Genomic DNA, 21,228 nt, shown 5'->3' on the forward strand with positions numbered 1-21,228 from the left:
TAGAAAATAGGCTTCTTGACGCACCTCTAGATTACCCTACGCGGGTTGGCAATTTCGAATCCGGCTCGGCGGTTTGGCGCATCGTGCTAAGCGTTAGGTATACGCTCGCCACCGCACCTCTGATAACCCTGCGGGAATTCGCAGGTTCGAATTCGGATAGTTATGTGCAAGAGGATTGCTGAACTTCTCGCCGCCGTAATGTGGTTCCTGCCTCCTATGGGATGTTCCACGTAACCGCTGGCCAGTGCATAAAATCTATGCATCTGAAACAAGAATCTAGCTAACTAATCCCATACCCGACATGGGCAGGTAATTGGACGAGAGGTCGTGGTTCACCATACGATTAAGCAGCCTCGTATCCCGGGTCACCTATCCCGGGGGATAAATATATAAACCCTTACAATTATATACCCTGTCCTAAATACACACAAACGTAATATAACATGGAACAGTACTTCTTGTATTTTTTGCAGAAAGTTCAAAAATGGAAAATTTAAGAAATAAACTCGAATATTGAAAAATATTTTAGACCTTTTGGGGTGAAAATCAAACAAGGTCTTAGGAGTTCACAACATTCATATAGTGTTAGTATGTAACAAATATTGACAAATTCTCTGGGGAGGACAATGAAACCATCTTTTATGATCTATTTAAAACAAATTGAAACTGAGTGAAAAAGATGGACAATTTATTATGACTGTGTATATGTGAGCATTCATTGGTAAAACTCATGATGGCACTGTTTTACTGATATCACATGGAATTAAAAATTTGTCCTTTTCGTAAGAAAGATTTAATAAAGATAACTGTAATTAAATTAACTTGTAATTGAAAATTTCCAATGTCCAATAAAATTCCGTATATAGCAATGTTGACTTTATATGAAAAGAATTAGAAAATCGAAATCCTCCTAACCATTTGATAAAGCAAAATACTGATTGCCTATTGTGCAAAGAAATTACCGTAATTCAATATTTAAAATACTCAAATACAAAAATTGCAAAATTTTCTAAAAGCCATCTAATCAAATATGAAAAATTATATCAGTAACCTTCAAAAATCTTTGGAAGAATTGAAAAATAGCTAAGTAGCAAATAATGCTTCGTGAATTAGAATCATAATGCATAGCAAATGTTTGCATAAATATTTAATTTGCTGAAAAAAAATGCTTCAGAAAACATCTTTATCTACGGTACTTATCATAATACTAAGTACAATTTTGTCATGTTAAAAGTACAATTGAGTGTAATTAACCAAACCATGAATCGCTAGTAGTAGTATATGACAAGTTACGATATGTTTACACTAACTATCAATTTTAAAGAATAAAATTATAGTTCGCCTTTCATCATTTTTCATATCTGTCCGAATTATAATTTAGACAAATTTGAATCTCTATATCAAAATCAATTGAATATCCCAATTTTGATAATGTCATAGTTAAGCCCATTCCTGAAAATTTAATATAAATAAAATTTAAAGCTAATACTATGTTGGAGGTATTTTCAGAATAATAATTAACAAAACTAATCGAGATAATATTTCTATAATACTGAAATTTTTTAGAATTGGAGCATAAAATCAAAAGAGTTAATAGCAGAGAATAATCGACAGTAGACAGTAGAGTCACAAGATTAAAATTATAGTTAAAATTTGAGAATATTGTTTTGTAAAGCAAATTCGAGTATTAATGGAAGAACTTAGAAAATCGGATTTAACCAGATTTGAGGCTTGTGACGAGACAAAAATAATTCACAGATACAAAAACATAGGGTTCCAGTATCAAAAATACAAAATGCATATAGCAGAATGCTTCTTGAAGATTTTTGAGAGTATAAAAATAACAAAATGAATTTTTTCAAGTAACAACGAAAAAACAAATTTTGCTATATATTATTAAAGGATAAATACAGTAACTGCTTGCTATCTTCGTTGTGGTATGAAACTTTCTATAAATACTGAAAATAGACATGTATATAATATACGATAGTAAGAAAAATACAATGGACGCAAATTGTACAATTAAGTGCATGCCATAATATTATGTCATGTTAGAATGAAATACCAGACAGCAACTAAGCAAGAATTGAATGGCTTATGTAAGGGACAAGATTATCTAAATTGATGATTATTTCCCCTACTAATATCACAGTATCATCTGTTTAAATAATTCAATTCAAAGAGAAATTGAAAATTGATGTAATAATTAATATACTACCATAATATACTACCGTATATTAATTAAAATTAATTTAATTGCTCGAATTTAAAATTACTTAAAAAGATAAATATGCAATTTTGAAATGAAAATCTAAAATATGTGAAGCTAAATCCGACTCATAACATTATGTTGCTCTGAAGCAATTACTTTAGAATGAAGTGTGATTTTGGTACGGATATTGGCACACTAATCAATACCTGACATTTTCGTCAGGGATGTCCATATCAAGTTGAATAGTGAATAAATTTGAATACAACCACCACTTAACATCGCTAGTCTTAAAGCGAATAGCAAAATTTGTACAAATTTCATACATTGCCGATGATGCTGTCAGGAAGATTTTCATTGAACTCACTTCAGACTAATTATGTTGTATTTCATCATAATCGAGGATGGACATGCGCGAACGTGACAAGAAACCGGGAATGAAAAAAGGGCACATTGCGCAAAGAAGCACTTTTGTTTTACATATTAAGTTTAGATTATAGCCGATCATAACAAGAAATTTTTGTGTTTTTTGTGGCTAAAATAGCGTTTAGTCCAGTATTCAGTTATGGCCATCCCTGCTTCTCGATACAAATACATAATCAATTTCAAGCCATAGAATCGAGTGCGACATCCTCAGGGGTAGAAGTGAGTCGTAATATTGTTTGGTCTAGTGGAAGACATAAAGGTTGTCCAGGTGTACGGCCATACATAATAAGAGGAAGTTCTTCAACTTTAACATGTAGCTCTTGTATTTTTGAATCCAAACAATTCCCATCGATTGTCCATTTTGAGAAGCTGTTAGACTGAAAAATACATGATAACTATTTTTTAGAAATTGCTTAGAATAAGTGACTACCAATTAAAATATAACGTTACCCCGAGTGGCGATATGTAAAGTTTTTCAAATGAAGCACAGACTAACACGGGAGTTGATAGCACTTCACGAGTGGCCGAAAGTGACGACTTTTTAAACGTCTGCCACCAATACAGTGACCCAGTGATTATTCCTTTGGATCTCACTAAATCAACTTTAATCACAGATTAAATCCATTGTCGTTAAAGCCTCATGCCCATTGTAATAAAATTGGGAGAGAAATGGTTCAAAAAATTTTTCGCATCCTACCCCTCAATGGCTGATTCTCTAGTCTAGTACCTTGTTCAGAGCTAAAATGTGAAAACATCCATAAATTTTCATTAGTGAAAAATACCTGAAATAACAGAATGCGAAATCCTTATGAACCAATAAACGATAAAACTTGTTATATTTACCTATTAGTCAAGGTCAGGTATAGTTATTTAGTCATTTCTATTTGAATGCGCCCTACTTGAATATTGAATCAATGCTTTCAGACTTTCAGTTAAGAAAACATAAACTGTGAGCCAGGTAATCATTCCCTCTTGTAAAAACAAATAGCAAAGTAAGATACCATATATTACACTGCCTACTTACTGTCACTTTATACTATATACTTTGAGCAAGTTACTACATGAATATAACATGTTGTAACAAGATCGAGATAATATCACAACCCCAAACAAAAGTGAAGAGATACAAGCTACTTATGCAAACAAGGTATTTACCAGTTTGTAACCAGCAAAGATGGTTGAATTGCTGAGTGAACTTGAAAAGTGATGAATTAAAACTGATAAAATGAGTCAATTAAGAAATTGCATTGATACATTCACAAAATTTTGAGAAATATGGTCCAGTTTGTAACTATAGTAGTTGTCTGTCTATGGAATTTTCAAAAGAAGTATATTTTGAGATGCCTCTATTGATAAGCAATTATAAACAGAGTGACCCAAAAGAAATAATAATTGCTTCTACAAAAATGATGAAAATATATTTAACATTTAAAAACTTGAAACAAACTTTGTGTTTGATGGTACAAAAAAGTGTCGATAATTTAGAACGTTCGCATAAGTAATGTTCTCTGAAATATGTTCCAAATGGCCTCCTTCATTCTGTATTTTTTGAGTCCCATACATCAGCAGTTCCTAACCGATCAAGGGGCAAGGGGGCCACAGAGAAGTTGGAGGAGGGCCACAACGCTAGGCACAAAACTGATTTTACATTTCACTTTACAAGAAAACCGTTCTTCTTAGTCCCATTGTTTGACAAGGTTATTTCACAGGGTGTTCACATTGAAATCTACCAACCTATCAATCAAAATAACACTATAAATACCACTGGAACGATAAACAGGCGGGTCATGAGTGCTAAAAGCCTTCAGAAGGAGGCCGAGAGCCATAAAAAGAATGGGAGTCACTGCCCTATACAATGTTTTTGAAAGCACCACAGTCTTTTTGGTCTATTTCACTACACATCGGGTGAAGTAGCAGGCACGGGGTTTCAACGAGAGGTTTTTAATAATTTATACTTCAAAATAGTTAAATCAAATATGCTGACCACTCGAACAATACTTACATTTGAAGAACCATTTGATGATAGACTAGTCGGCTTAATAACAAATTCACTCGCTCGTATCACGTCAGTTTTATCTTGAATTTCCGATTTATTTTTCTGACTCTGAATAAAAAATATAATGATAAAGTTTAAGATGGTGAAAATATCAAAAATCCCAAGTTTAAAAGTAATCTTTTAGAAACAGATGAAGTTTGAGAAAAAAAAAAGGGAATCGAGTAGTTCAGCATTTCCCTGTAATTCATTTCAATTTTTTCAAATTTATCCTATGAACAAAAGTCAGAGTCAGAAAATATTCGTTATTCAAAAATATTTTTTTAATTTTTCTCTGGCCATCCTTGATTGCTATCATTGGTATCTTTGACCAAATATAAAATAATATTTATTTTTATGGCATTATCGACACAAATGGGATTCATATTAGGAAACAAATTGACGTTATAAATTTTTAATGTGCATAATAAGTCCGGTAAATCAGGAAATCAATATATTACATAGGAAATGTGTCATCAACAGCACAATTCTGAAAATTCATAACTTAAAAATGAGCAGTAGTTCAAACTAGCATTTGGTTGTCAGTGACTTCTGTTATATCACGGTAATTTGATACGGATTTGATATGTTTATAGGAATCATATCAGTAGGCCTATATATTAGCATTGGATTGGAATAACGAATATGAATTTCCAATTTATTCTAAAAAATAAGGAAATGCTAAAGCAGAATACGTAGTGTTTATGCTATATTTTCTGTACATACGTGTGATATATTATGAACTAAACACTGTTTATTGGATATCAAAAACTTTTACAGTGAAAGGAGTCAAATAAAGTTTGTTTGTTTGAAAACGAGATGTCAAATGCTCAATGCCAAAATAAATCAAATAACAAACTTTCAGATGAAAATAAATATACTGAAATATTTCTAAAATCATGATGAACCAAATGTAAAATATCATACCATTACAGAAGAAATAGAAACCTGACTCCCCATTCCTTTCAACAATTCTTTTCTAGACATAGTTTCACGAACCAAGGTAGCAGAAAGTTGGCAACCATCAGAAAATTCATCATTATTTTGTGGTAACGACGTTACAGTGATATCCAGATAGCAGCGACAAGGTACTGTATCCCACTTATCAAACTGGGGCCATACACCGGAGTCAGAATCATGTGGTGGGTGTAACGATGACCTTGAATGACATTGTTCATCATCATCTTCAACGTAGAATTGATTGACGATAGAATATTTCTTGAATTCGCCTTGAAAAAGTTCATCTTCATCAAAAGGTTCAAAACTTTGCGGGGAATCTTTATATTGTATTTCACAAGAATACGATCTAAACAAATTAAAACTTAATTTTTTTAAATTGTCTGTCTAAGTTATATAAAACAACAAGATTAAAGCTATATTAACGATACTTTGATGATGTCAAAATCAGAGATGACCAAAACTGAATTATACAAAAAAATATAAAGAAGAAGAATTTATTGAATATCAAATATATTCTGAATAGAGTCATGTTCAACAGAGAACATTGCATAAATTAACTCATATCCAAAAAGAGCGCAATTAATAATTAAAATTACAATTCTTCAAATTGAAATATTCCATTTGAATATTACTTCGCAAATCAGGAATTTAAATCAGATACGATTTGTTGAAAATTTTTTGGGAACATTACGAATTTGCTAAATTTAACAAACTCACTCTCACAATTTATTCTAAATGGTTCAGATTAGGATTCAATGACTAGCCTATGTGTCATATAATACTCTACACTTGCAGGCAATAATTCTCGTTATTGCTAATGGTTAACCCTTCATCACCAGGATAGGATGGGATTTACATATTTATCCTGGTGGAGTGGGAAAGCCAATAAGACGGCAGAGGTGCGGTGGCAAGCGTATTCCCAACGCTTAGCACGATGATCCACACCACCGAGCCACTAATTATGTCCATGCTTGTTAGGTGGATAAAACCATCAATAATCCACATTGGTATCACTTTCACATAAATATTTGATGTTGTTCACATTGGGTTAACAAAATCAGTATAATATGTACATCAATATGTGCATTAATATTACCGTAACTATATATTATTGATTCTATTGCCGCATTACTATAACAACATTCATCTAGTTTTATTAAACAAATTATAAATCCATACTTCAGCACTTTTCAATTTAAGCAAAATGGAAATGATTAAGAAAATGAACTCTGTTCCCTCTATGACTTTTCAGTTCATAATAATTCAAACACTTCATAAAATATTTCTGTCTAGGAACATTTCAGTGTTTGTAACTGTATGTTTTAAATGTCTGTGTATTTTTGTTAAACCACAGTCAGTTTGATCTGATTGTCTGTTCCCAAATAACAACATATAACCAAATTGAAATATTATGGATTAATCCAACAAACGAATCTTTATTCATCAAATACTGGTATTTCCTATTTGACTCTCATAGCTAGATGAAAAGTTGGAGCCATTTCCACAGGTTTTCTTTTCTCTTAAGTGATTAAGTAGTTTCGTTTCCAATAAGTAAGCAATACGATGTACACACATTGTCAATATTGAAATAATATGTCCTTGACATTTGACGAAGCAATATAAAGAATCTATTTCTTAAATAGAAATCAGAGGTTCAATCAAATCCATATAGAAAATATTGGAGGCTGAAATTTAAAAACGGAGTATATAGCTATCAAATATATATCTAGTTTATTATGAGTTTTTCAATGTAGTTTGTGTCTTCAAAGATGACAACAGTTCAAATTACAACAGACATTTTTAGATTAATTCACTCATCCCAGTGTCACGAGCACACATTCAGAAACAAATGAGGCGTAACTCTTGAGTACAATTTGAAATTCTTAATAACTATGACCAAACTGATTAATTTTCACAATTATTGCCAATTTAAAATATCCTGAGATAATTTGTTACATATAAAATCATGACACATGCCAGAAGTAAAATTAATATTTTGCATCCGAAAAGCGAACTTTTACAAGTTATCGCCTTTATCGACCTTTTTGAAAATGTATTGAATATCACCAATGACAACTTTCATTCACTTTAATTCTTCGTTTACCCATTACCAATCCCAAACTATAAGATTAGCCCTATAATAGAAGGGTTTTATGAGCCCAAAGTAATTTTCATACCAGTATCAATAATAATGAAACTGTAAACACTCAACGAACCTCCTCTGAACAATGGCTTTTGTGAAAGCAAATCCTTTCTTAATGCTACTCTGTATCGCACCAAATCCTTTTGTTATGGTATCATAAGTTGTATCACCACCCGAGAAACCATATGACGCAACAATACCATACTTCAAAAAATTTCCATCTTCATCATAGTACGAACTAATGGGTACTGTTTGAGTGCAACCTGATAAAACATAGTATTTTTCTTGAAGTGTTTTAATGAATTCGGAAATTACATGTTGTTTCTAGATTGGTATTAAATAGGTTTCTAACGGACCAACAACTTATGAGTAGTAACGTTCTGTCTGTATAGTTTTGTCTATAGTGCGCAGCAACAGCAAGTAGGGATGAGCTGAAAATTCAACCCAGGCTCGAATCTGATTGATCCGTTGATTTTGATGACTTGGATTCGATATTGACCCAAATTATGTATATCTGAAGAAGTCTGAATATGGTCAAAAAAAAGTTACAGAAATATATTTGCAATGGTATGCAGAACATGTGGTATGCGGTAACTCTTGAATTACCCAGAATAGTTTCTAGACTATTGAAACGTATTATTAGAAATATCTAGTGGTTGGTTACAGCTTCCTCCGCTATCAAGTCATCATGCATCTGACAAAAAACTGATTAACTATCTCTGTACCCGACATGGGACTAGTAACCGGACGAGAGGCTGTGGTTCGTCATATGATTAAAACGCCTTATCGGCTATTCGTTGTATATTCTAGATTAAGCAGGTGAATTTTAATTTCAATATTCTAAATCAAGTATTTGTGAAACAATATATGATATATCCAATAACCCTGATTGACTGAATTGGCCTATCTGAAATACCTTACCGGTATAACTAAAATTCTCAAAGTTATAATCTTTTACCATACCAAATTTTCACCAAATTAGTGACTCTTGGTTATTTATATCACTGGGAAAATTGCTTAATGTCTATTTACAAAAAGAAAGACGAAAATGATTTCCAGTAAAACATCAAAATGGAAAATGAAATCATTAAAAATATATTTATTGTGTATAATTGTAATCTGGGCAATTTCGTCCCAAAATATTGTCCAATTAAGGATGTAGAAGAATGTAATGAAAAATACCAGTCGAAAACCCGAGAAAAAAAAATTCTGATTTATCAATGTCACACCAGCTGTCGTGACATGATAACAAAGATTTCTATTGACAATTTCCAATTTAAACAAATTTCTGTCTGAGACATTCAAATATTTACATTGGAGATTAATCTTACGAGCATTACCAATTGGTATTTACAACCAGTTCCCAGAATATCGAGAAAATTCACGGAGAACAGGAAGATACTCATTTCGCAGACAAAATTATTCTTCAAAATCGATCTGCGGTTAGGGCATCATTCTTAGCATGTTGGTTCAAATCCCATGGGAGATTATTATGTGCTAGGCACACACTCAGAAAGAAGGAGATTAATCTCTGAAATAAGTTACAATTTAAAACTGAAAACTGAAGTGCCAAGAGACACTGAAACTACATAATGAGAGTTTTTTCAAAAAAAAACATCAATACACTACATATTCATATCAGTGCTAGTGCAGGAAAAAATAATTTTTTCCGGACTTTCATAGCTTACCATACAATGCATGAAAAAGGGCAGTTTCTGCATCTGAACAGCCGTGGATTTCACTCGAAATATAGCTAACGCTCGTCGTCGGAATAAAGCCTAATGTTGGTATGTTTGGATGCCAAGCTCCTGATCTTAAAATTTCTTTTTTGAATTGTAGAATTGCATTCACAGCTTCTGAGAACAATCCAATTTTTCCAAGCATGAGAATTCTGAAAGAGAAAATTTTCTGAATATAGTACTTTGGCTTGGCAGTTTAAAAATAACCACAAATGTCCATAAAATTAAAATCACATTCAACAGTTACCTAAATTACAACGGACATTCTAAGTTGAAAACTATCATAGAAAATTTTTAAATAAGAAACAATTTACATTTCAAAATGGATGATAACTGGGTAGGACTTTCTATGTTGATATTGCGCAATAGAAAAATCTTAGGTTGGAACCCGTGACCTGCACCTCACCCACCCATCAATTAAGGTGCAATAAATACGATGAGTTATATATATTCCCCACGGATCAATTAGTTCTTGTCTAAAGCCTTTTTCAGAGCAAACGTATAAAACAGCTAAAAAGGATAAAGCTATAAAATTTCATTAAAATAAAGAATTTTCAAATAAGGAAATCAAAATCTAGAAGACGCTCCTAAATATTAAGATAAATATTGATTTTGGAGATCCATTTCTACAGCGTGATAAAATTATGGAACCAATAGCGAACAGCCTTCTATATACTGTGCTTATTTACGTCATTCGATCCTCATATAAGGCCCTGTAGAGCAGCCACTGATATGTAACAATATGTAAAGAACTACTATTTATGTGGAACATCAGAATCTTTCTGATTCGCCATTACCTATCTACCCTTAATTTATTACACCCTGGCTAAATGTGGTAGATATGGGAAATGGATCTGATATGTTTAACATGCAACGACAAGATAGTATAATGCCAACACTTTAACCAGTAGGTTATCACAGCTTTATATGGAACTGTATGTAATCTTAGATTAAAAATTCGTAAATACTGAAATATTCTATGATACCTACCCATCGTAAGACTCGGCATCTCGACTAACAGACTGTTCTGCCAACATTTTTTGAATATATTCCGTAACAGAATTTGGTTTGACAATTTCTACCAATTGTCCTTTTATGCAAGCCATTTGTATTTTTGCATCAATCATGTCGTCCCACATCATTCGAGATTGAATTGATCCCGATGAAAGAATCAAAAGACGCTTTGGACGTTCTACTCGTGCTAAAATAAAGATATTCTGTAATAAATACTCAGATAAATACTGAAGATATACTCAGTGTTCATAAAGTTCTGTTACAATTTGAATTCTTTAATTAAGTCAGTTCTCAATATGTCTCGACTTTATGTCTTGGTTTAGTTTATTTAATCAGTGTTTATTACTTATCGATCTTAAGATCGGTAAGTATATTGATAGGTATTTGTATGTCTGTGTGTGTGTGTGTGTGTGTGTGTGTCTGTTAGATGAACGCGATATCTCACGAACGCGTGGTTGAATCTGCTCCAAATTTTGCATGTGCATGCACCTTACCTCGGACCAGACGCCTATCGATTTTGGGTTAATTATGTCGTATAATTAGCGAGTTATTAACTAATTACCGATCTAAGATCGATAAGTCTTCGGTCTCCGACCGATATTCTCGTTTAAGTTATTACTTCATTTTATACACCTCTGAGAGTCAACAAACTAAATATGATATCGTAAATTCCCTTCGCAATTTAAAAAATTGATGAACACCCTATACATTCTGATACAAAAGTGCATTTGCCTAATAATGTAGTCATGAAAGGGTGTTTGTACCAGGTTAGATTAGGCCATAATTTTATTCCAATTTTCTATTACGAGTTCGGAGACTGTCTGTGTTATCCAAGTGTATATACCCCCTGCCCATAGGTTTCCGTCCCTTTACACAGCTTGATGTAAAGTAGGGAAACAAAATTAGTTACCTCCATATTAGTACACTCTTCTGGACCGCCAGAAAAGAATGTCATGAAGTATTAGAAGCTTTAAACTGTTAATTCAGTGTAAATCTCCATTTACAAGTCAGAGATGCATACCTGTTATCGCAGCTTTTATCCTTGATGCCCATTGAATACAAATTTCTCGACTGAAACAAAGGAATAACATTGACTGTTCTCGAAGCTTGTTTCCACTTTTCGATCTGCAAAATTAGAATAGGCGTGAATAAAAGAAAATTTCATCTTGTTACAATAACTACCAATGTCATTAACTTGATAATCAGAATATTTGAAACCCAGTAATACTTATAAGCAGTACTCCAGTACATGAATATTTGAGCAGCCATCTTCAATTTAATTTACTAGTAAGAAGGTTCAAAATGAAATATGCTGTTTTGTCCATCGCTGTAATAACTAGTTTTCAACTTTTTGAGACAGTTTTCCTAGGATAGGAACTACCTATATACTGAATTAAACAATAGCAATTCAAGCCAACTGGAAACTTTTCCCTCGAATGCTATGTGGAATTCCCAATTTTGAATTCATCCCCAGAACACTGAAAACCAACAAACTAGGCAGATACACTTACTGTGCTGTGAAAATGGCAAACCCAATAGTTGTGATGCTTCCAGATCTGATACTTTTGATATTTTTCAATCTGACCGAACATATTTCATGCAAATAAATCATTCCTTTATCAACCATTGGTAAATCTTGATGAGATTCTAAACAGAATTATATTCACAATCAAAACATCAATTAGACCTGAGATTTATTCAATTTGAAATAGGAGAAAAATGAAATACATCAATAATAATTAGTTTAGAATGAGATTTCTCCGCCTTTCTCATATGTTATCTTGCGACTTTCGATACTTTCGTTAACTTTAATTAGCCTGAACTAATATAAAAAAAATCAATAAACAGACCAATATATTACTGAGCATTATAGTGTTGAATATATTTACACACTATAAGTTATATATTAATTTCGTTATTTTAGTTATGTTCAGTGGAATTGGAGTAAAAACAAAAATAACTAAATCAGTGGTTCTGAAACTTTCATGATTCGTTCGTCCTTGTTCACAGTTGTTTCAATTTAGATTCAGTTAGTAATAGCAAATGGTAGCTAGTGAAGGCATTTGCTCCTGAGTCCTGACCCCCCAAAAAACGATCCATGGCCCCCAGAGGGGCCCCCGAGAGCCTAGTTCAAAAACACTCAAAATAGATAAACTATTATTATCAAACCATAGAGTTCATCAGAGACTTATTTATACCTGATACAGGTTTCTTCGTTTTGCCTGGAGTCACAGGTGTCCACACTATTCGATCATCAAACAATTCTACGTCATAACTTATTTTATCAACAGCAAATATTGCTGATAAAATTACACCATCAGATCTGTCTTCAGATGTCGGTGAAACTCTTGGTATTGCTGAAGATGGGCGCGAAACCCTCTGATTGCTAATGGGTAACACTTTCTGATTATTTATTTTATACATAAAGAATCAATTAACTTGGTGAGGTTAAACTATTTGATTCATATTAATGATATTAGTGATGGCTTGACAGGTAAAGCGTTAAACTTTGATGTGTTAGCATCGCAGCTCACAGGAACACTCTGGTTCAAATCCCATTCCCACCACTTCACGTAAGGTAAAATAAATTAGGTAAGCAATGCCGAACTGCAAAGATCAAGTTGTTTACAAACATATTACTTCATTACATACAGGGCATTTGTCGAAAAAAAAGTGCAAATAAGCATTTTATAAAAAAAAATCGACAGATGAAATAGTGATTCAAAAATGTGGTTGTATCGATTCATAGACTTGTAAATATGAGTTACGATCAGAGCAATGATGACAGGATATTTTTACTGTAAAAGATCCATATAATACATGATAGAGAGAGTGGTAATTCGAGGCATAGTGGCTTTAGCACACAAGATGTAACTACGTTGTCATTGCACAGTGAAAACCTAAGGTTCAAGTCTAAGGTTTTTCTAATGAATATGGCCCAAGAATATATTCAACTTTTCATGTTCAAAATATAATTTGAGGATGTATTCCGAATAGTAAACTATTTAAAATTAATAAACACCCAAAGCAAGAAGGATAAATGACGATTAGCTTATTAAAATATGAATACCACAACAAGCTCAGAAAATCTTAAGTGTAACACCATGATAATCCATTAACATAAATGAGCTGACAAGTAATGTGTAGCGTAATCGTAGTTCAGTAGTTGTTCACAGATTACCTTGAAGATAAATGATGAGGTGGAAAAGTGACATCAACACTTCTATGAGAACTAGTTGCTTGAAATAATGATGTGACTGAAAAGGAGGGAAATGATAAAGTAAATAAAGTTAAAAGAAATTAGTGAAGTAATCTATGGCTACAGACATGCAGATCAGACACTAGCTTTGGTTTAACTGGCTACCTGATTGAGAGAGAGATTGGCTTATCATGTTTCGTCATGCAAAGACAACTTACTATAATATACTGTAATATCGGGTCTCCTGGAGTGCGCGCCCTCAAGTACTTCTAATGGGCGTAGCATAACGATTTTACACTGCGAAGTCACAATCGCGGGGTCTCGTGTAGTTTCGTAGCTAACAGACTTCTAATGGGCGTAGCATAACAATCTTTTGATATGTCAATCCTAACCCCCACCTTGCTACGCCATCCAAAAATTACATCACTACGACATCACAATTACGTCATAGAGCTTGCCAAATATATGTACGATCGCCCGAAATGGCATTGGCGCCTACGATGAAGAACTGACTGACGTTATCGATCTCTCTCCTATTGGAATCGTTGCGACGAGAAAACAAGAGAAATAACTGTTCGATTTCGGGTGCTCGTTTGCGCGTCTTGGAAGCGACTTCGCAGTGATGTAATTTACGGATGTCGAAGTCAGGTGGGGGTTAGAAATGACATATGCAAAAATTGTCGAGCCAGACAAACTAGAAGTACCGGTACCGTACCAGGTACTTGCGGCGTGTACCGTACCGTACTTCAGGAGACCCGTAATATCAATATATAGGTGCAGATATAAGCCAAGCACTTCTATGTCAGGTTATTTCAGTATTTATAGGCTCTGGTGCGTAATTTCAGTATTTTGTTTCACTAAAATCTGGAAATAGACTCACTTTTGTCTTCACCAATTTCGTTTTGGCTGTGTAACTTTGTTTCATTCTTTTTCTCTGAAATAGTTTCGATAAATGCTTCCTTTCGGCCGTTCTGTCGCAGGCTTACATCTTCTACGTTCTCGGGAGTTTGAGATTTTGGTGAATCAAACACTTCCCACCCAGACCTTGGCTCCATCCTACTTGACTTGGCTGTACTATGTATCAAGAGCTTGCCATTGAAATATTACAAATTGAACGACGAGCAGTCGCGAAAAATGAAAAGCGCGTGCCTCGCGACGATTGTTATGAATACAGAGACGTGAACTTTGCACTCTCTGGCCTTTCATGCGTAAAAGTTATCATTTCGAGTTTTTCGGCTTTCTAGTTTTGGTGGAGCGGTTTTCAACCTTTTCAGTGCTATAGACTCTTTTGATGACTTGCATTAAAGAATCCTTTTGAATAAAAGAAGTTAGTACTGTTATTTACAAGTCATCTCTTGTTGAAACAAAAATCATGAGTATGATTCAAAACAACAACATCAACAAAATTACAAAACATTATTCGCTATTTGATTAAGATTCACAGATATACCAATACCTTAACATAAAATATTTAAATCACTAATAATTTGATAAAATGGAGGGAAACAGTGACGAAATCAAGAAAACACTGGATTTGATGGAACAGAGAATAACAAAAAACCTGAAGATCGAGATTAAGGCCATTGTGGGAGATACCATCAAAGATCTTTTAAAAGACTCCATCAATGAACATGACCAAAAGATGTCCACCCAAATAAGTGAGTCTGTTCATAATAATACACAACAAATGGCCGAACGTCTTGACGTTATGTTCAAACACAGTGGCGATATGATGAGTAAGGTGGATAAATTAATGGAGGAAGTGAGTGGCATCCAGTCTACGAATACCACCCTACAACATAATGTTGAAATGGTGCAAGCCAGTCAGGACTTCATAAACGCGGAGTTCGAAATACAAAAAAGTTATTTAGCGGACCTTCACAACAAAGTTGAGCAGATATCGACCTCCAATAAAGCTCTTGAAAATCTAGTCTCAGTGCTTCAACGCAGATTTGACAAAGACTTTAAGAACTTGGCACAATACACCAGAAGAGAAAATCTGGAATTTCACGGCTTTCCGTACAAAGAAGGTGAATGGACTGATGATATCATCATAAAAATGGGCCAGCTTTTAAATAAAAAAACTATATATAGACTGGGCATATCTGTCTCCTGCGGAGAAACAAGTCTAAGATTCCCCCTATTATAGTTCGCTTCACAACCAGGAACAAAAAAAAAGAATTATTGAGTAATAAACGCAACATTTCCAGCATTAAAAATTTTGGAGTCACCGGCATGAAAATCCTGTATATAAATGAACATTTGACAGATTATAGACGTAATCTACTATACAATGCTCGCGTGGCAAGAAAAACTAACAAATATGATGGACTACCAACGGAAACGTTTATGTTAGAAATAAACAAAGATTCTTCTAGAATTCCGATCACTAAGCTAGATGACCTTCAAAAATTGAAATAAACAACTGTCTTCGGAGCAGGCTAAATTTTATAATTGTTATAAAAATGGCTTACATCGATTTTTTGCTTGTAAAAAAACAACTTCATTTAATTTCATATCTTGTGAAAATTGTAGTGCTAGAGCATGTTCTATGTGCTCTTTTTCTGTACATTCACCCACAATTTTTTCTGGCACTAGCCATTACTGTTCTAAATGCTATTAATTGATAATTCCCGTTCCTATCAACTCTGATTTCATAGACGGAGAAACTCATGTTATGAATACAACTATCTTCGACTCCGAAAATGTTGAAAATTGTGTATTTCTCAATAATGTGTTAAAATCACTCACTCAGTTAAAAAACCCAATAGTTTTGGCTCAAATGAAAATTCGTTCTATCCAAAAAAATTGTGATGAGTTGTCAAGACTTGTTTACAAACTAGAATCTACCCCGACATTTATCGCAATCTCAGAAACAAAACTAAAATCTAACCCTGTGACTAATATCAACATAGATGGGTATGACTTTTACCACACACCATCCAACACTAATGCTGGTGGTGTAGGTTTGTACATGAAATCTCACTTTTGTCCAAGATTTATCGATGACTATCTTCCGAATCTTGTCGGATGTGAAGAGCTGTGGGTGGAAATACCCATCAAATCTGCCAAACCCATTACTTTAATTATTGCCATCCTCTACCGCCATCCGAATTCGTATTATCATGAATTTTCCAGTAAATTACAAAACAGCTTGCACAACCTTAACTAGTGATGGGAAAATTTTTATTATTGTGGGTGATATAAATATTAATTTTAACGCAAAAACACTTTTTATCAAGGAATACTTGGACATGCTGCAGTCCCATGCCACAATCCCCACGATCACGCTTCCCACCAGAGTGACTGGTAACTCTGCAAATTTACTCGATCATATATATACTAACATCACTGATCAACATATGAAACCAATTGTATTGAACGATACTACGACTGACCATTATTCTATTCTATGTCAGATTGACCTGGAACATGCACCCCCTCGGCATGTTGCAGAACTCAAACGAGACATGAGACATTTCAGTACGGACCAGTTTTTGAATGATGCTCAAATGGTGTTTTGCAATGAAACTATGCCACAAGTAGCCTAATACAAATTGAAAATTTCAACAGTATTTTTGATGAATTCGTCTCCAAGGTTAGAACCTTAATTGATAAACATGCTCCCCAAAAACAATGAGCAGGAAAGAAATTCGATTGAAACGAAAACCATGGATTACTCCAGGTATTTTACGTGCTGCCAAAACTAGGAATAAATTACACAAGTTATTATTTTTGAATGGCACTGATACTCAAAAGCGCCAATATAAAAAATATTCGAATGCCTTTACTCATATCAAAAATAAAGCCAAAGAGGACTACTACAAAAAATTGTTGATAAGCAATAGACATGATACGAAAATGACCTGGATCACCATCAACTCTATAATAGATTTCACTAAACATTTCTTGTAATATTTCAGTAAATTCTGCACCAGCAATTTACAGTTTGTAAAAATTCATTACTCATTCCCCCTCGTCCTGGTGTCTTACGTTTTTTGAATTTCTTCACAATTTTCTTGATTTCATAAATTCAATATTTGTTTGCAGAGTGTCCACTTCTTCCTCAGTAATTTTCTTTAGAAATTAGGAATTGCATCGATATATACCTTATTTGAACATCAATACTGTTTTCATCTTTTCTATAAACTTTCCTATAAAGTTGTTGTGATAACTTGGAAATGCAACTCAATGTATCTATTTGTTTATACAGCTGCAGTCAAGCGATGATTGCTGTGGCGTTTCAAATCAGACACCAATCATTGCTGTAGATGTAGTGTGTTAATTCTTTCAACTTTATTCATTTAACTATTGAGCCGCTTACTGTTAGCATCAGCAATTCGATACGTATTTGTTTTCTTGTTTAATAACATTTGCCTGTGTTATATTATTTTAGATTCATTCTAAGAGTGCTTTAAATTTAAGTTGAATAAAGCCTTATATCAAGGTACTATATTTCTCATTCATCACAATTTATTCAACTTAAATCATTTCACAAGAGTATTCTGGTACAAGCATGGACAAGGTTCTGAGACCAGAGAGACTGGAGGTAGATCCTAACTCTAGTGAAGCATCCTGTGAGTGGCTGCACTGGAAGAAGACTTTTGATAATTTTCTAAACGCCTTGCCGTCTGAAGGCCTTGATAAACTTGGTGTACTGGTGAATTTCATATCTCCTCGTATATTTCAAAACATTGAGGAGGCAGAATCGTACGATACTGCGATTGAGATTCTGAAAACAATGTTTGTCAAACCTCTCAATGAAGTTTATTCTCGGCATGTTCTGGCAACCAGGAACCAACAAGCATCTGAAAATGTAGACGAATACATGCAAGCATTGAAATCGTTAAGCAAACATTGTAATTTCAAAGCTGTATCTGCTGTTCAAAACCGAGATGCTTATGTCCGAGACGCTTTTATCCGGGGGTTAAACTCCACATGGATACGACAGCGTTTGTTGGAAAACAAACACCTTGATCTTAATACGACATACGATCAAGCCAGAAGCTTAGAAGTAGCAATTAAGAATGCTGAAGCTTATCGAGTATCCGATCCTTCTACTGTGTCTGCGGCTGCTCAAAACAGTGAAACTCAAAACGATGAGACATCGTGTGATATCGAGAAAATATCTGCTACTGCAAATTCCGCGTGCTTTTTCTGTGGCGGAAAGAAACATCCTCGTTCAAAATGTCCAGCCCGAAATGTGTTTTGTTTCAAGTGTCATAAAAAGGACATTTCATAAAAGTCTGCAGAGGAACCGTTTTCAACCCACAAAATCCTGACGAAGTCACTGCATGTTCTAACTCGTATATATTAGGAATGGCTTTTGACAATACCCCGAAATCATTGAGAGGGTCGTCGTCTGTGATTCATATTGAAGGACACAAAGTACGCGCACTTTTTGATAGTTGCAGTCTCATAGAAAGGTGTAACCTCCCAATCAAAAGGGACACAGTTAAGGACAAGGTAGCAATGGCTTCTCTGGCGTGTTCCATGCCTATAAAAGGTTGCACAGCAGCTGATATTGAATATCAGGGCCGACACTATCAAAAATTCATATTGAGAGTAATGGATGATCTATGTTGTGACATTTTACTTGGAATAGACTTTCAAGGACAACATCAAAGTGTAACTTATAATTACGGCGGCGATCGACCTCCAATGTCTGTATGTGGCTTTTCAACTTTCAAAAGTTTGCCACCAGAACCATTCAAAAATCTGACTGCTGACTGCCATCCTATTGCTACAAAGTCTCGTTGGTATTCCAAAGATGACAGAAAGTTTATTGAAATGGAGGTCAACCGTTTGTTACATGAAGGAATTGTAACGCCTAGCAGATCTCCGTGGAGAGCTCAAGTTGTCGTCGTAAAGGGTGAAAATGGGAAACGAAGGTTTGTAATCGATTATTCACAGACCATCAATAAATTTACTCAGTTAGACGCGTTTCCTTTACCTAATATGAGCGATATAATCAACGAAATTGCTCATTATCGTGTGTATAGCACAGTGGATTTAAAAAGTGCATACCATCAGGTTCCACTTGAAAAGGAAGACCAGAAATATACTGCTTTCGAAGCTGCGGGTGCTCTGTTCCAGTTCACTCGTTTACCGTTTGGAGTCACAAATGGTGTGGCCTGCTTCCAGAGGGCAATGATGAACCTGGTAAAAGAAGAAAACCTGACCGGTGTTTTTGCGTATCTCGATAACATTACCATTTGTGGGCATACTCAACAAGACCATGATATCAACTTGCAGAAGTTTCTAGAAGCCGCTAAACGACGAAATCTAAAATTGAACGAAAACAAAAGCATATTTTCGACCAGAAAACTTCAGATTCTAGGTTACGAGATTGAGGAAGGCCAAATACGTCCGGATCCTGGGAGACTAGAACCTTTGCGGCGTTTGCCGATTCCTACCTCAGTTTCCGCTTTAAAGCGTTGTCTTGGGTTTTTCTCGTACTACTCAAAGTGGATACCAAAGTTTTCTGATACTATCAGACCACTAGCATCTGCGAAAACTTTCCCTCTCGACGACCAGGCAATTCATGCGTTTCACGAATTGAAGCGACTCGTAGAATCTGCTGTCGTTATAGCTGTGGATGAAACTTTACCTTTTGAAGTAGAAACAGATGCCTCTGATGTAGCATTGGCTGCAACCCTAAACCAAGGTGGGAGACCAGTGGCTTTTTTCTCTCGCATGCAACAAGGTCCAGAACTCAAACACCCTTCAATAGAGAAGGAAGCAAAGGCCATCATTGAGGCTGTTCGTCATTGGCGTCACTATCTCACTTGTAAACATTTCACTCTTATAACAGATCAGAGATCCGTATCATTTATGTTCAATCGAAATCACAGAACAAAGATTAAAAATGATAAAATCATGCGATGGCGACTAGAACTCTGCTGCTATAGTTTTGACATTCGTTATCGTCCTGGGCAAGAAAATATTCCCTCTGATGCACTTTCAAGAATATCGTGCGCAACTGTACAAGATCCCGAAAATCATCTTTCGTATAAACTTCATGACGCTCTGTGTCACCCAGGAATTACGAGAATGTCTCACTTTATTCGAGTCAGGAATTTGCCATATTCAATGGATGACATTCGAAAAGTTATTTCAACATGTCCTGTTTGTTGTGAATGCAAGCCGCGATTTCATAAACCTGACACCGGGCACCTTATCAAAGCTACACAGGCATTTGAACGTCTCAATATAGACTTTAAAGCAGTGGTTCCCAACCTTTCTATCCTGGCGGACCGGTAAAATTAAATTAAATGTACTCGCGGACCGGCAAAAATTGAAATAACCGGAACAGATAATATAATGCAATGTCGGGCACTTAAAAAAGGCACACTTAAAAACATTTCACACGAAGAAAAACTATCAAATAATGTGCCAGCCAAAAATTGAAATGGGTAAAACATAATTTAATATCATCTCTTTCGTAATAAAATGCAGTACTGGGCAGTGGCGTAGCAAGACTCTCGTGACCCCGCAAAAATATTT

General features: G+C 34.6%; 1 protein-coding gene across 1 annotated transcript; it reads right to left on the reverse strand.

Annotated features, from left to right (window-relative positions):
- Positions 1–439: 439 nt before the first annotated feature.
- Positions 440–14,910, reverse strand: LOC120332692 (ceramide kinase-like protein). The gene is made up of 11 exons (XM_039399993.2): positions 14,603–14,910; positions 13,705–13,780; positions 12,722–12,909; positions 12,035–12,170; positions 11,545–11,648; positions 10,500–10,710; positions 9,459–9,661; positions 7,844–8,033; positions 5,595–5,973; positions 4,638–4,739; positions 440–3,012 (listed from the first exon to the last, which is right to left on the reverse strand). The coding sequence occupies exons 1-11, from the start codon at positions 14,775–14,777 to the stop codon at positions 2,815–2,817; spliced, it is 1,962 nt and encodes a 653-aa protein (XP_039255927.2). The 5' UTR covers positions 14,778–14,910; the 3' UTR covers positions 440–2,814.
- Between the last annotated feature and the right edge of the window lie 6,318 nt (positions 14,911–21,228).

Source organism: Styela clava, chromosome 13 (genome assembly GCF_964204865.1).
Source record: "Styela clava chromosome 13, kaStyClav1.hap1.2, whole genome shotgun sequence".
In the NCBI taxonomy this organism is placed as follows: Eukaryota; Metazoa; Chordata; class Ascidiacea; order Stolidobranchia; family Styelidae; genus Styela; species Styela clava.

Bases quoted from the DNA above. Each gene is read 5' to 3' on its own strand.
- LOC120332692 (XM_039399993.2), bottom strand. From the start codon at position 14,777: ATGGAGCCAAGGTCTGGGTGGGAAGTGTTTGATTCACCAAAATCTCAA. The intron at 10,711-11,544 runs GTATGCATCTCT...TCTTTATTTTAG, and splicing joins GATAAAAGCTGCGATAACAG to CACGAGTAGAACGTCCAAAG. The intron at 4,740-5,594 runs GTATGATATTTT...TTTTTTATTCAG, and splicing joins TTTCTATTTCTTCTGTAATG to AGTCAGAAAAATAAATCGGA.